The sequence below is a fragment of the Mauremys mutica genome, chromosome 16 (genome assembly GCF_020497125.1).
Source record: "Mauremys mutica isolate MM-2020 ecotype Southern chromosome 16, ASM2049712v1, whole genome shotgun sequence".
In the NCBI taxonomy this organism is placed as follows: domain Eukaryota; kingdom Metazoa; phylum Chordata; order Testudines; family Geoemydidae; genus Mauremys; species Mauremys mutica.
Window position 1 is genome coordinate 31,695,148 of NC_059087.1, and position 14,898 is coordinate 31,710,045.

General features: G+C 57.9%; 1 protein-coding gene across 1 annotated transcript in view; it reads left to right on the forward strand.

The window, feature by feature from the left end:
- The first annotated feature begins 12,802 nt into the window (after positions 1-12,802).
- The window catches only part of CABP7 (calcium binding protein 7), a 69,940-nt gene continuing 67,844 nt past the window's right edge, over positions 12,803-14,898 (forward strand). The window contains exon 1 of the mRNA XM_044989438.1: positions 12,803-12,911. Coding sequence (XP_044845373.1) covers positions 12,803-12,911 — 109 coding nt within the window. The remainder of the gene's footprint in view (positions 12,912-14,898) is intronic.

Genomic DNA, 14,898 nt, shown 5'->3' on the forward strand with positions numbered 1-14,898 from the left:
AGGGGGCTGGACTCAATGACCTTTAGAGGTCCCTTCCAGTTTTAGGAGATTGGTATATCTCCAATTATTACACCTGAGCAACATATCTTGAAGCACACCAGTTACGGAAAAGGTAACTGTCTTTTCTTCTTCGAGTGACTGCTCATGTGCATTCCACAGTAGGTGATTCCAAGCTATATCTGTTGGGGGTGAGTAGGAGTTCATAGACACACAGGACGGAGTACAGCCCTGCCGAACCCAGCGTCCTCCTTGGTTTGGGAGACGATCGTGTAATGCGAGGTGAACGTGTGAACCAAAGACCATGTGGCAGCCCTACAAATGCCCTGAATGGGGACATGGACCAAAAAGGCAGCCAGCAAGGCTTGCCCCCTAGTCGAGGGTGCACTCACAATCGGGGGTGGGGGGACTCCCGCCAGGTCGGAACAGGTACGGATACATGATGTGATCGAGTTGGAGAGCCGCTGAGTGGAGATTGGCCGACCTCTCATGCATTCGGCCGAGGCAATGAACAGCTGAGAGGACTTCCTGAATGGTTTAGTCTGCTCCAGATAGAAAGCCAGAGCCTGTCACACATCCAGGGTGTGGAGGTGGCGCTCCTCACTGGACGCATGGGGCTTGGGGCAGAGGACCGGCAGGAAAATGTCCTGACCCATGTGGTAGGTGGAAACCACCTTTGGGAGGAATGAAGGATGTGGGCGGAGCTGGACCTTATCCTTACGTGGGTTCAGAGGTCAGGGCCCTCAGTTCCGAGACCCATCTAGCTGATGTGATCTCCGCCAGGAAGGCTACCTTCCATGAGAGGTGCGACCAGGAGCATGTAGGTAGCAGCTCAAACGGGGGGCCCATCAACCCAGCCAGCACCAGGTTCAGGTCCCACTGCGGGACTGGGGGCCTGACATATGGGAAGAGATGATCCAATCCCTTAAGGAATCGGCCAGTCATAGCATGGGAGAATACCGTGTGTGCCTGCACTGGCGGCTGGAGGCTGATATGGCTGCCAAGTGCATCTTGATGGCCGAGGGTGAAGGAGGTTGTCCAAAATGAGCTGGATCAGGGCAGCCAGGGGGAAAACGCCCTGCTCATCCGCCCATCGGGGGAACCAAGACCGCTCTGCCAAGTAGGCTCGGCACATGGAGGGTCGCCTGCTTTCCAAGAGGACACGCTGAACCCCCTCCAAGCACGTCCTCTCCTCTCGGCCTAACCATTGAGCAACCACACCATGAGGTGGAGAGCTGCTAGGTTGGGGTGGAGGAGGCAGCCCGGTCCTGGGAGAGCAGGTCTGGGCGGGATGGCAACAGCGCCGCAGGGTGACTGCCAGGCCCGTGAGGGTTCCGTACCAATGCTGCCTAGGTCATGCCGGGGCAATCAGTAGGATCCAGGCCCAGTCCATCTTTAGCTTTTCCAGGACCTTGACTATCAGTGGAAATGGGGGAAAGGCATAGAGAAACCGGCCCGACCAGGACAGGAGGAAGACATCGGAGATAGCACCCTGTCCCAGTCCCCCTCTCCCCTCCGGAGCAGAACCAGGGACAGCGACAGTTCTGCCGAGTCGCGAACAGGTCCACCAGGGGAGTTCCTCACTCTTGGAAAAGTCTGTACACCAACTGTGGGTGAAGAGACCACTCATGTTGAGAGGAGAAGTCCCTGCTCATGTGATCTGCCCACGAGTTCCAGGCGCTCGATAGGTGGTAGGCCTGTAGGCAAATGTTGTGGGCTATACAGAAGTCCCACAGCCTGAGGGCTTCCTGGCAGAGGGCAGAGGATGGGGCCCTGCCTTGCCTGTTGATATAAAACATCGAGGCCGTGTTGTCCCTGAGGACCCTGACCACCTGGCCCTCCAGGTGCGAGCAGAAGGCCGTGCACACCAGCTGCACCGCCCTGAGCTCCTTGACGTTTATGTGGAGGGCCAGGTCCTGCGCAGACCACAGACCTTGGGTCTGAACGTTCCCCACATGGGCTCCCCACCCCAGGGCCATTGCACTGGACACCAGCTCCAGCGACAGGGCCCTGTCTCTGAACAGGACCCCATGGAGCATGTTCCCTGGGGGAGGACCACCATGATAGGGAGGCGATCACCGGTTGGGGCACAGTGAGGACCTTGTCCATCCTATCCCTGGCCTGGGAGAACACTGAGGCCAACCAGAGCTGGAGGGGCCTCATCCTGAGTCTGGCATGGCAGACCACATACGTGCAAGCCGACACGTGACCCAAGAGCTGGAGACATGCTCTAGCTGTTGTGACTGGAAACCTTGTGACCCTGTCAATGAGCCCTTTCAGGGTCTCGAACCTGTCCGGTGGGAGGGAGGCTCTGGCCAATGTTGCATCCAGGACTGCCCTGATAAACTCTATGCGCTGTACTGGAACTAACGTGGACTTGGTGTTGTTCACCAACAGGTCCAGAGTGGCGCACAGAAAGAGCACCACGTGATCCCACACCTGCAACCGGGAGCTGCCCTTGACCAGCCAGTCATACAGATAGGGGAAGATCTGGACCCCCCCGGTGCCTGAGGTAGGCTGCTAATACTGACATACACTTTGTAAATACCCTGGGGGCAGTGGACAGGCCAAACGGAAGGACCATAAATTGGTAGTGCTCCTGCCCAACCATGAAACGGAGGTAGCGTCTGTGCCCCTTGAATATATGGATGTGGAAGTAGGCGTCCTGCAGGTCGAGGGCGGGGTACCAGTCCCCGGGATCCAGGGAGGGGATGATGGAGGCCAGAGAGACCATTTGGAACTTGAGCTTCACCATGTGCTGGTTCAGGCCTCGCAGGTCCAGGATGGGCCTCAGCCCCACTTTGGCAGGAGAAGTAACCCTCTTGTTTGAACTCCACAGGCACCAGTTCCACCATTCCTAGACCAAGGAGCTGCCCCACTTTCTGCTCGAGCGGGGCCTCGTGAGAGGGGTCCCCCAAGAGGGATGGAGGCAGAGGGTGGTTGGGCAGGATTGAGGACCCATTGGTCCGAGGTCAGCCACGACCACTCCGGGAGAAAAGCACACAACCAGTTGGAGTAGGGAAGCTTTATTGTGGGTTGATCCCTGATGAGAACTGGCAGGGGGCCCCAGGCGTCTCGTCAAAACCGCCGTTTCCCTGCCTGTTTGCCCTTGGAGAACCCAGGCTGGAAGGCAGACCGGGACTGCCTCTGTGGGCATTTCTTATTGTCCCGTGACTTTTTATAAGTGGGCTCATATTTAGCGTGGGTGGCCTGGGCAGGAGCCTGCTGCGGCTTAAATTTAGGTTTAGACGGAGCTGAAACATAGAGGCCCAGAGTCTGAAGCGTCGTGCAGGAGCTTTTCAGGCCATGCAGTTTTATATCCATTTGTTCCACAAACAGAGCCTTGCTGTCAAACGGGAGCTCCTGCAAAGAGTCTGTGCCTCACTAAAGGAGCAAAGAATCCTGTGGCACCTTATAGACTAACAGACATTTTGCAGCATGAGCTTTCGTGGGTGAATACCCACTTCTTCGGATGGGTATTCACCCACGAAAGCTCATGCTGCAAAACGTCTGTTAGTCTATAAGGTGCCACAGGATTCTTTGCTGCTTTTACAGAACCAGACTAACACGGCTACCCCTCTGATATTGTGCCTCACTAGACAGCCCAGACAGACAGAGCCACGATGCCCTTCTCATGGACACTGCGGAGGCCATGGACCGTGGCCGTGTCCACCGCATCCGATGCTGCCTGCAGGGTTGCCCTGGCATCAGCTCTACCCTCCTCCACCAGAGCTTTGAACTCCTTCCTGTCACGCTCCTGGAGGGAGTCCTTGAACTTGGGCAGAGAGCCCCACAGATTGAACTCAGACCGGCCCAGGGGAGCCTGATGGCTCGCCACCCATAACTGGAAGCTCGAGGACAAATAAATTTTCCTTCCAAATGAGTCCAGCCTCCTTGAATCTTTATTTTTCAGAGTAGGGGCTGGTTGGCCCTGCTGCTTCCTGTGGTTGACCGACTCGAGCACCAGGGAGTTAGGGGCAGGGTGGGTGTACAGGTATTCATGCCCCTTGGCGGGCACATAATACTCGGTTCTGCTCTCTCAGAGATGGAGGCCAATGAGGCTGGGGTTTGCCACAGGGCATGTGAAATTTTTGCCGCCCCTTTGTGGAGAGGCAAGGCCACCCTGCCCGTACCAAGGCAGACAGGACATTAGACAGGGAGTGTGAGGGCTCCTCCACCTCCTCTGTCTGGAGGTTCAGGCTTGATACCACCCTTTTTAATAGTTCTTGGTGGGCCTTTGCGTCCTCCTGTGGGATGGAGGGAGGAGGGGCCATAATCTCCTCATCAGGGGAGGGTGAGGAGGTGGGTGCGGTACTTTGCCTGTCCACCAGCACAGGAAGATCCACCAGCTGGTCGGTCTCTGGGCACGGTGCATCAGGGGCCATGGTGCCCACTGGTACCATTGTGCCGGCCATGGGGCCCGGTGTCCCTGCACCTGCTGTGGCACCAGGAGAGCGGGCTGTTCAGCCTGGCTGGCCTGACCTATCGATGGATGGCTACGAAGGAGGCCGGGCTGACATATGACCTGCCGCTGTCCCTGGACCTGGAGGAGCGGTGGCGGCGGGAGCGGTGCCGACCCCGAGACCGCGACCTTGACATGGAGCACCAGTACTGTCAGTAAAAGCTGCTCGGCAATCGGCTCCAACAGGCGGATCCGCGATGGCGACTTGCCGGCAATCGACGCCCGGGGCTGTGGGAGCACTGCCGTGGCAGGGTCCTGGAGCGAGACGACGAACGGGAATGGCATTGACATTCCTGTCGCAACCGGCTGCGATAGCCCCTCCAAGACAAGGACCTTCGGCAGCGTCTGCATCCGTCCCGTCAGTGTTTACTTCTCGAGGTGGAGCAGTTCCTGGAGTCCCAGTCAGACCGAACCCAGGCAGACAACCTGGTGAGAGTCTATGGCGACCTACGTGGACTATGCACGGGATGGTTGCTGAGCGGCGAATGGCATCGGGAACATTCCCTTGACCGAGACCGGTACCAAGTCGGGGGTGACTGCGGAGATCCCAGCGGTGGCTTGCCTCTGGAGTGTGGGTCCAACATTGGCGGTGCTCCTGGTACCAGCATGGACATGTCGTCCCGGGCCGCCTGCAGGGCGTGGAGGGCATCTGGACATCCAGGGAACCCTGCTTCGACTGGGCCAGGCTACTCCGCTCGACTCGAGTTGGAGGCCTAGAGGCCAATGGAGATCAAGGACTGCTCAACACGGGCCTAGTCTCTGTCCCAGATTTACTCTGGTGCTGCGGCGGAGAAGGCCTCTTCTTAGCCTTCTTGGCATGCCCCGCAGATGGGGGGCAGTGCCAACTAGTCGATGGCACTGGGGGGTCGCCACACACCATCACTGAGGTGCCCGGTGCCAATTCGGAGCGGTGCGCCGGAGTCGAGGTCAATGCTGACTCCATGAGGATGGCCAGGAGCCAAATGTCTCTCTCTCTCGGTCCGAGGCTTGCAAATCTTACAGCGATCACTGAGATGGCTTTCACCCAAACAGGGTAAACAGCCCATGTGCGGATCACTTACTGGCATCAGGTGCCTACAAGTGTCACACAACTTAAAACCCAGAGCACGGGGCATGCCCCATGTCCTGGCCCGGGCGCACTAAACTAAACTAAAGCTAATTGAGTATTAACTATAGGTCACATACACTGAACAAACAAGAGATCTGGGGATAAGCTACAGCCAAGCTGGAGCAGAGCAGTTCTGAAGCACCTTCACTGGCAGCAAGAAGGAACTGAGGGTGGGGGCAGCGCGCAGCCATGGAAGCGCCACACTAGGGGTCGCTAGGGATGCTCCCCCACGGGTACTGCTAGGGGAAAAGCTTCCAGCACCAGTGCACGTGGTGAGCACACACACGTATTGTGGAATGCACATGAACAATCACTTGAAGAAGAACAGTAGGAGACCAATATGGCTCCATCAGGAGCTCTTTAATGACCTGACAACCCCAAAGGAATCTACAAAAGTGGAAACATGGCCAAGTTGCTAAGAAGGAGTACAAAAGAATAGCACGAGCGTGTAGGGACAAAATCAGACAGGCCAAGGCACAAAATGTGTTACACCTAGCCAGGGACATACAAGGCAATAAGAGGTTCTTTAAATACATTAGGAGCAAGAGAAAGATGAAGGCAAGTGAAGTCTTCTAATCTTCTAAGGAGAGCTAATAAATGATGATGATAAGGCTGAGCGGTATAATGCCTATTTTGCTTCAGTCTTCACTAAAAGGGTTAATGGTGACCAGATAATCAACACAACTGTTATGAACAACAAGGGGGAAGGAATGCAAGACAAAATAGGGAACGAACCAGTTAAAGAATATTTAGATAAGATGTATTCAAGTCAGCAGGGCCTGATGAAATTCATTTATGGTACATAAGGGACTAACTGAAGCAATCTCAGAACTGTTAGCAAAAACTCTTTGAGAACTCCCAGGGGACAGGAGAAGGGCTGATATAGCACCTAGCTTTAAAAGAGTGCACAATGTGGACTGGGAATTATAGACCAGTCAGCCTAACTTCGATACCTGGGGAAATACTGGAACAGATCATGAAACAATCAGTTTTAAGCACCTAGAGGATAAAAGGGTTATAAGGAATAGCCAGCATGGATTTGTCAAGAACAATCATACCAAACCAGCCTAATTCCCTTCTTTGACAGGGTTGCTGGCCTAGTGGCAGAGGGAAAGCAGCAGACGTGCTAGATCATGATTTTAGTGACGCTTTTGACACAGTCCCACATGACATTCTCATAAGCAAACGAGGGAAATGTGCTCTAGACGAAATTACAGTAAGGAGGGAGCACAACTGGTTGAAAGACCTTAGAGTAGTTTTCAATGGTTCACTGTCAGACTGGGAGGATGGAGTCCCACAGGGTCAGTCCTGGGTCCGGTATGACTCAATATCTTCATTAATGACTTGGACAGTGGAGAACATGCTTATAAAATTTGTGGATGACACTAAACTGGGAGGGGTTGTGAGCACGCTGAAGGTCAGGATTAGAATGAAAAATGACCTGGACAAATTAGAGAATTGGTCTGAAATCAACAAGATGAAATTCAATAAAGACAAGTGCAAAGTGCTTCACTTAGGAAGGAAAAATTAAATGCACAGCTACAAAATGGAGAATAACTGGCTACGCAGCAGTACTGCTGGGAAGGATCGGGGGGTTACAGTGGATCACAAATTGATTGTGAGTCCCCTGTGTAATGCTGTTGTAAAAAGGGTGAATATCATTCCGGGCTGTATTAACAGGAGTGTCTTATGTAAGACATGGGATGTAATTGTCCTGCTCTATTCTGCACTGGTGAGGCTTCAGATGCAGTATTGTGTCCAATTCTGGGTGTCACACTTAAGGAAAGATGTGGATAAATTGGAGAGAGTCCAGAAGAGAGCAACAGCAATGATAAACAGTTGAGAAAACCTGCCCTAGGAAGAAAGGTTTAAAAACATTTATTAAAATAAATGTGTTTATTCTTGAGAAAAGAAGACCAAAGGGGCCCCTGATCATCTTTAAAAATTAAAGGGGTTGTTATAAAGAGGCCAAGCAGTGACCAATTGTTCTCCATGTCCATTGAAGGTAGGACAAGAAGTAATGGGCTTAATCTGCAGCAAGGGAGATTTAGGTTTGATATTAGGAAAACCTCTATTAGAGTAGTTAAGTACTGGGACAAGCTTCCAAGGGACGCTGTGGAATCCCCATCACTGGAGAACTTAAGAACAAGCTGGACAAACACCTGTCCGTGCCAGTCTAGGTTTATTTGGTCCTGCCCCCGCACAGCAGGCTGAATAGATGACCTCCCAAGGTCCCTTCCAGCCCTACACAGCTATGATTTTATACTTCCGCCAAGCAGTGTGCATCCACACCAAAGTAAGACGCCAGTGGCACGAGCTTCCTCGCAGCAGTGTCCTGCCAAAGCTCCCCCCACATCGCCATAGCAGAGTATCTGATAGGTCGCCTCTCCTGGTAAGCAAGCAGCGCTGTGATTAATCAGTGACAAAGTGAGAAATAAGTTGCAAAATGTAATCAGTGCTTGGGAGGAAGAAAGGAATAATTGAAAAGCGTTTCTGTGCCGGGATGGCTTTAATCAGTAGCTCCTTTTTGCTGCTGCAGGCTATTTTTCCACTGAAGATTACTGATTTTTACACAGATGCAGATTGGATACGCAGGGCTCAGACGATGCACCCCAAACTGGGGGCGCAAGGGGAGGGAGAACCATCCTGCAAATGGATGTCTTTATTCTGGGCTCTTTTTGATGTTCATAATGAAGGATTGAACAGAATTCTTCTCTCCCTTCCACCATGGCCAATAGCTCCAGCAAAAGCCGGAGAATGGCCCTGGCGTCACCCCACAGCGAGAGCAGAACCAGGCCCCTTGTTAGCACCTAGCCCCACGCCCAGCACTGATTGTCCTGAAGGCAAAGCACCAGGCCTTGCTGAGTACTAGTTACGGGGGTTTGGAATGGAGCTGGGATTTAGGACACAGCAGTTGAGGAATGACTTGGATTAGTTAGCCTGGAAGGAGGAGTTAGGGACTGATCCTGCTAACTACTGAGCACCTTCAGTTCCCAGTGAAGTTAGCAGGATATGAGGGTGCTCAGCACCACACAGGGTCAGGCCTTTCTAGGGGACTTGACTAAATTATCCCAGACTAAGACCCTGACTAAGGGATTGTCACTGAAGTCAATGGCAAAACAGCCATTGAGTGCAGCTGGACAGGGTCAGGCTGTGTGAAGGTCACAGTTTCCCTCTTCCTTTTGTGCCCTGTGCTGTGATACAAGATGGGGGGGGGGTGTCACTCAATGAAATCAAAGGGCAGGACACTTAAACCAATACAAAGAGATTCTCCTTCACACGGGGTGCAATCGACCTGCAGAACTTTCTGCTGCAGGAGGGCTAGATACCACAGCTGGATCTACAAAGGACCGGAAAATCCCACTGCCCCCTCATGCAGCCAAGGGCTATTAAACCCCCTGACCAGAAATGGTAGGCACAACGGGGACTTGTTTGTCCGAGATGGACCATTGCCAGAACCAGGACAACGAACACAGCTGGACTTATGGTCTTGCCTAGTAGAGCAGAAGGCGAGGTTAGCAGGTGAGGTGGCTGGATGGTCTGATCCAGTACAGCTGGAGCTGGGATACCCCGTTGAATGGAGGAGTGGGCTGACCCAGCATGAAAGGAAGGCAAATCACCACTGATCAGATTCATTTCAGCAGGAGGGAAGAGTGGACCGAGCAGACCAGTGACCTGGTGTTGCAAATTCAGAGTACAAACCCTTCTGTCAGAAACTGTGAGGGTGATGGTCATGCCTAGCGATCAGAGCTGGAGCAGTAATGCATGTTGGTCAGAGCCAGAGTCAGGAGCCCAGGGCGGGGTTGGAATGAGGCTGGAGCAGGCTGAGTCTTGGGGAGTCTATTGCCACCGACAGGCCGGAGTGAGCTCCAAACCCTGGAGTGACAGACTGAGTGGCTGGGCCACCTGTGAGGCTTATATACCTGGTCTGGGAGTCACAAGACCAGTTCCTGGCTTGTGGATTGGCTGAAGCCTAGCACAGGAGTGACTCATCACCTTACACCTTCTGTCGCAGAGCTATGGATGAACCCAAACCGTCCTGCACTAGGGAAAGCTCCAGTGCAACTAGTAGGTGATTCTGCATGGGCCCTGCTCCCCTCACACTGCCTGGGAGAGGAGCTGGGGGTGCCCTGTTTGCTGCATTGACCCCTACAGTCCCCATACATCAGGCTATGTTTTTTCTCATGGCCTGCTGAAGCTGCACACTCTTGTCAGTGACTATTGGTGCAGGGTGGCTTGCTGGCAAATATTCCCCATTAAGAAGGCCTGGGAGGCTGCTGTTGATCATTCAGTTCTACTGCCCAGAGCCTGAGAATGCATCCCCCTACCCGCTGCCGGGGGCAAGGCCAATTCCCTTGGATACGTTCTGCCCCATTGACAGTTTGATAGGTGACCCGCGGCCACTGGCTGCACCAACAAGGGGCGGGCTGGTGTTACCCATTGTGGGTGTCCTTGGCTCGTTATAGTCCTGCTGTATCACAGCACCTGGCTACTAAAGCCATAGCAGCTGCTAGGAACAAAGGAGGAGCTTGTGGCTAAAGCTGAGATGTGGGAGTCAGGAGGCTTAGGCTTGACCCTGTGACCTTTGGCAAGCTGTGTCTGCTCCCTCTGCCTCGGTTTCCTCTTACATACAGTGAGGATACTGGTACTGATCCGACCATGCAGGCAGGGAGGGGCTGTGTGAGGTTTCGGGAATGTTTGTAAAGTGCTTTGAGCTCCTCAGCCAGAAAGAGGTTAGAGAAGGACAACAGGATCACGGTGAAAGCCGTGCCCATAAAAACAGAGCGTAAGGCCCATGGCAGGAAATGCCACTGGCCTGGGGACCCAGACCAACACATCCCCATGAGAAACCATTTAACAGCCATTGTGCCAGGGAAAGGTGGCAGCCGGTTTAAATTCCTCTGTGGCTCTGCACAAGCAGTGGCAATGAGCCAGGGATTGGTTAGGAGTGTGCCATGGCACTTCACAGGCAGATATGAGGTTGGAGTTTCCGCCTGGAGCAGCCCACAATCTGAACAAGCCAAACTCAATTCCTCTCCCACCCACGCACATAGTGCCCCGCCCATGTGCTGCTCTTCTCACTGCTTGGATGAGATGAGAACACAGTCTCCATGATTTAGCCTCACAAACTTTAAGGCCAGAAGGACCGTCATGACCATCTGGTCTGACCTCCTGTGCACTGCAGGCCACTGAACCCCACCCACCCACTCCTGTAACAGGCCATAACCTTTGGCTGAGTTACTGAAGTCCTCAAATCCTGATTTAAAGACTCCATGTTACAGAGAATCACCTCTTACTAGTTGAAACCTGCAAGTGACCCATGCCCCATGCTGCAGAGAAAGGGGAAATTATTCAATCCCTGGTCTCTCTGTTGGGACTGCCCACAAGGGAGGGGGCCATTTGTGGTGGTAGCTATTACAATGCAGACCCACTGAGACCCAGCAAACTCGTTTCACACCAGCCACCCAGTTGCTATCAGGTGGTAATGACGTGCAGTTACTGCTGCAGTGCATCTCCTCTGCTCCCTACACTGGCTTCCCATCGAATATTGAACTGAGTTCAAGGTCTCAGTCCTGATCTTCAAGGTGCTCCATAGCCTGGGAACAGGGCGCCTAAAAGCCCTAAAGCTCCAGGATGGGGACTGTGGAATGAACTCCCCAAGCCACCCCAAACCTCACCACTCCCACGCCAAGGGCAGGACGCTTTGCCTTGACCATGTCCCCCCGGCGCAAGGAGGAGAGAACAAACTTGTGACAGGTGTTAGTCACATTGCTTAACGCCCGACTGGGAGATGCTCTGACGCTACAGTGTTGAGCACAGCACAAGCTCCTATTAGAACAGAACAGAACAGAACTGCACAGGCTCTGCCTCCCATTGCCGGGCAGCTGGAGCCAGCCAGTCCCTGGCAAGCCCATGAGACTGATCTGACTGAAATATCTTCCTGCACATTCCACAATGCCCCATTTCTCACCACTTCCTCCGAAGCATCTGGGACCCATCTCTGTTGGAGGCAGGAGCCTGGGCTAGATGGTCTGATCCCGTCCTAGGTTCTTGGCCTTCCTCACTGCACAGCTTGTGCACAGTCACAGTGCGATGGGGTCCTGCACACGTTCGATATGTGTGACCGGTTTGGCTGGGAGAACATAGGGGAACCATTGACAGCAGGATGAGACTGAGAGATGGGCACTCAGCCCTGCTGGAATGGATTTGTGTTCCCCACACAGCCCTGCACAATGTGACTCCCTACACACAGGCCTCTCCCAGGCGCTCTCCAGCAGTGCCTAGGCAGAGTTCTGCGCCTCCTTTGCTGCCACAAAAAGACTCCCTGGCTCTGGGCAACGAAGGGCAGGCTCCAGAGGCCAGGTCATAGGCCATCTGGCGCCATGTGGCATGGCACAAGAAACCCGCTGTCTGCTCCAGCTGCAGAGCCCTGCAAATGGAGCCAGGTTTAAAGACAGACCCAGGGCAAGGGGGGCCTTGTGGGAACTGGGCCGAGCAGAGTCTAGGAAGCCAAGGCCAGGGAGCACTAGCTAGTGACTCTCCAGGGCTGGGGCCCACCTAAGCCTGGTGTGAGCGGCCGGTGCTCCCTGGCCTTCCTCCCGCTTCCTGCAGGTGGTTTCAGTGCTTCGTTGCGCGGTGGCCGCTCAGATGTTCACTTGCTTGGCGGTGGGGGGAGCATGTGCGCGCCGGGAGCCAGGCAGAGGCAGAGGCAGAGGCAGAGGCAGGCACCGCACAGAGTGGAGAGAGGTTGCCACAGCAAGTCTAGGGCTGAACTCCTGCTGGGGAAACTTAGCGCACTGCCCGCCCTGCGGCACCCGGCCCGAAGCCAGGCAGCCCCCCAGAGGCCTCGGGGCAGGGGCTAGATGGGACCCGTGCTCCCGAGAGTCCTGGGGTGAAGCACTAGGGAGGATGCCCAGCCGTGTGCTGCTGCCTGCCTGAGAGCCGCGGGGATGGGGAGCGGGGTTTGACTGGAACGAGCCGCCAGCGGGACCGTTTTGCCGGGGGACCCACCGAGCCGTGTGTGTGGAGGGCGCAGGGCGGCCAGCGAGGCTGTCATCGCCCCCGGAGCCGCTCGCCCGCCCCAGCCTCTGCCGGCCCGGAGCGGGGCAGCTCTCGCTCTCCCGGGGGGCCGGCGGGTGCGGGGGGAGCCCTCTCCCCGGTCCCACGCTCCGGCCCCGCCAGGGCGCCTCGGATGAGAGCGGGGGGTCCCGCGGGGGATCCGGGCCGCTCCCGCCATGCCGTTCCACCCAGTGACCGCGGCGCTCATGTACCGGGGCATCTACACCGTCCCCAACATCCTCGCGGAGCAGCACCCCGTCGAGATCCCCGAGGACGAGCTGGAGGGTGAGTGACCGGCGGGCGGCGGGCGCCCGGCCCGGCGATCTGCAGAGGGGCTGCGGGGGGCTGCAGCTCGGGGCTCCCTCCCTTTGCGGGGTTACTTCGCCCGGCAGCCGCGCAGGGTGGGGGGGGGGCACCTGTTTCCTGGGAGCCGGTCGCGGCCGGAGTTTGGCAGCGGTCAGTGTCCGCTGCGATCGCCAGAGCCAGCCCTGCGGAGGCGGCCGGGGCTGCTGGGGGGTCGCGCTCGGGGCAGGCGCGGCTGGGCCGTGGGGCGAGCCGAGCGAGCTGCCCCGCAGGACGTGCCCGGTGCAGGGGGGAGCAGGGGCCAGACAAGCTGCCAGGGATTGGCGCCCCAGCGCCGGCGGGCTGGAGAGCGGCGGGGGGCCAAGCGCTAGAGCAGAGGGCACCTCCCACCCTGGCGGGGCTGGGGGCTTCCCTGCCAGGGCAGGGCCCTGCTCAGGGGCCGGGGAATCACCCCCGCCCCAGGGCTGCGCTGCGGCTCCAACTTGACCCCCGCCCCCCCGGCCGCCTCCCTGCTGGGCGCGCTGCGCCGGCCCGGAGAGCCCGGGGGCCGCTGTCCCCGTGCCAGTGCGGCAGCCCCGGGCGCCGGCTGCCAGCCACCGCCATTGGCATTCCGCTCGTGTCGGCCCGGGCGATCTGGGCGGGCTCCCGCCAGCCAGGCAGCCCCGCCGCGCTCCCCGTGCGCCCGGCCGCGGGCAGTGCGGGAAGCGGTGTCAAGGCAGGAGGCGCAACCCGGGAGGGGCGGGGGAGCCGGGCGCTCGGCGTGGGGTGCCGCATGCAACAAGCGATTGATCTACTGCCACAAAGGCACCGTGACAGGGCACGGCCGGTGCTCGCTGTCCAGCGCGGCCGGGTCACCCTCACAGGGCACGGCGGGTGCTCGCTGGCCCAGCGCGGCCGGGTCACCCTCACAGGGCACGGCCGGTCCTCCCTGTCCCCCAGCGCGGCCGGGTCACCCTCACAGGGCACGGCCGGTGCTCGCTGGCCCAGCGCGGCCGGGTCACCCTCACAGGGCACGGCCGGTCCTCGCTGTCCCCCAGCACGGCCCGGGTCACCCTCACAGGGCACGGCCGGTGCTCGCTGGCCCAGCGCGGCCGGGTCACCCTCACAGGGTACGGCCGGTGCTCGCTGTCCCCCAGCGCAGCCAGGTCACCCTCACAGGGCACGGCGGGTGCTCGCTGTCCCCCAGCACGGCCGGGTCACCCTCACAGGGCACGGCGGGTGCTCGCTGTCCCCCAGCGCGGCCGGGTCACCCTCACAGGGCACGGCGGGTGCTCGCTGTCCAGCGCGGCCGGGTCACCCTCACAGGGCACGGCGGGTGCTCGCTGTCCAGCGCGGCCGGGTCACCCTCACAGGGCACGGCGGGTGCTCGCTGTCCAGCGCGGCCCGGGTCACCCTCACAGGGCACGGCCGGTGCTCGCTGTCCCAGCCCGGCCCGGGTCACCCTCACAGGGCACGGCCGGTGCTCGCTGGCCCAGCGCGGCCCGGGTCACCCTCACAGGGCACGGCCGGTGCTCGCTGGCCCAGCGCGGTCGGGTCACCCTCACAGGGCACGGCCGGTGCTCGCTGTCCCAGCGCGGCCCAGGTCACCCTCACAGGGCACGGCCGGTGCTCGCTGGCCCAGCGCGGCCCGGGTCACCCTCACAGGGCACGGCGGGTGCTCGCTGTCCAGCGCGGCCAGGTCACCCTCACAGGGCACGGCCGGTGCTCGCTGGCCCAGCACGGCCCGGGTCACCCTCACAGGGCACGGCGGGTGCTCGCTGTCCCAGCGCGGCCCGGGTCACCCTCACAGGGCACGGCGGGTGCTCGCTGTCCCAGTGCGGCCCGGGTCACCCTCACAGGGCACGGCCGGTGCTCGCTGGCCCCCAGCATGGCCCGGGTCACCCTCACAGGGCACGGCCGGTGCTTGCTGGCCCAGCGCGGCCGGGTCACCCTCACAGGGCACGGCTGGTGCTCGCTGTCCCAGCGCAGC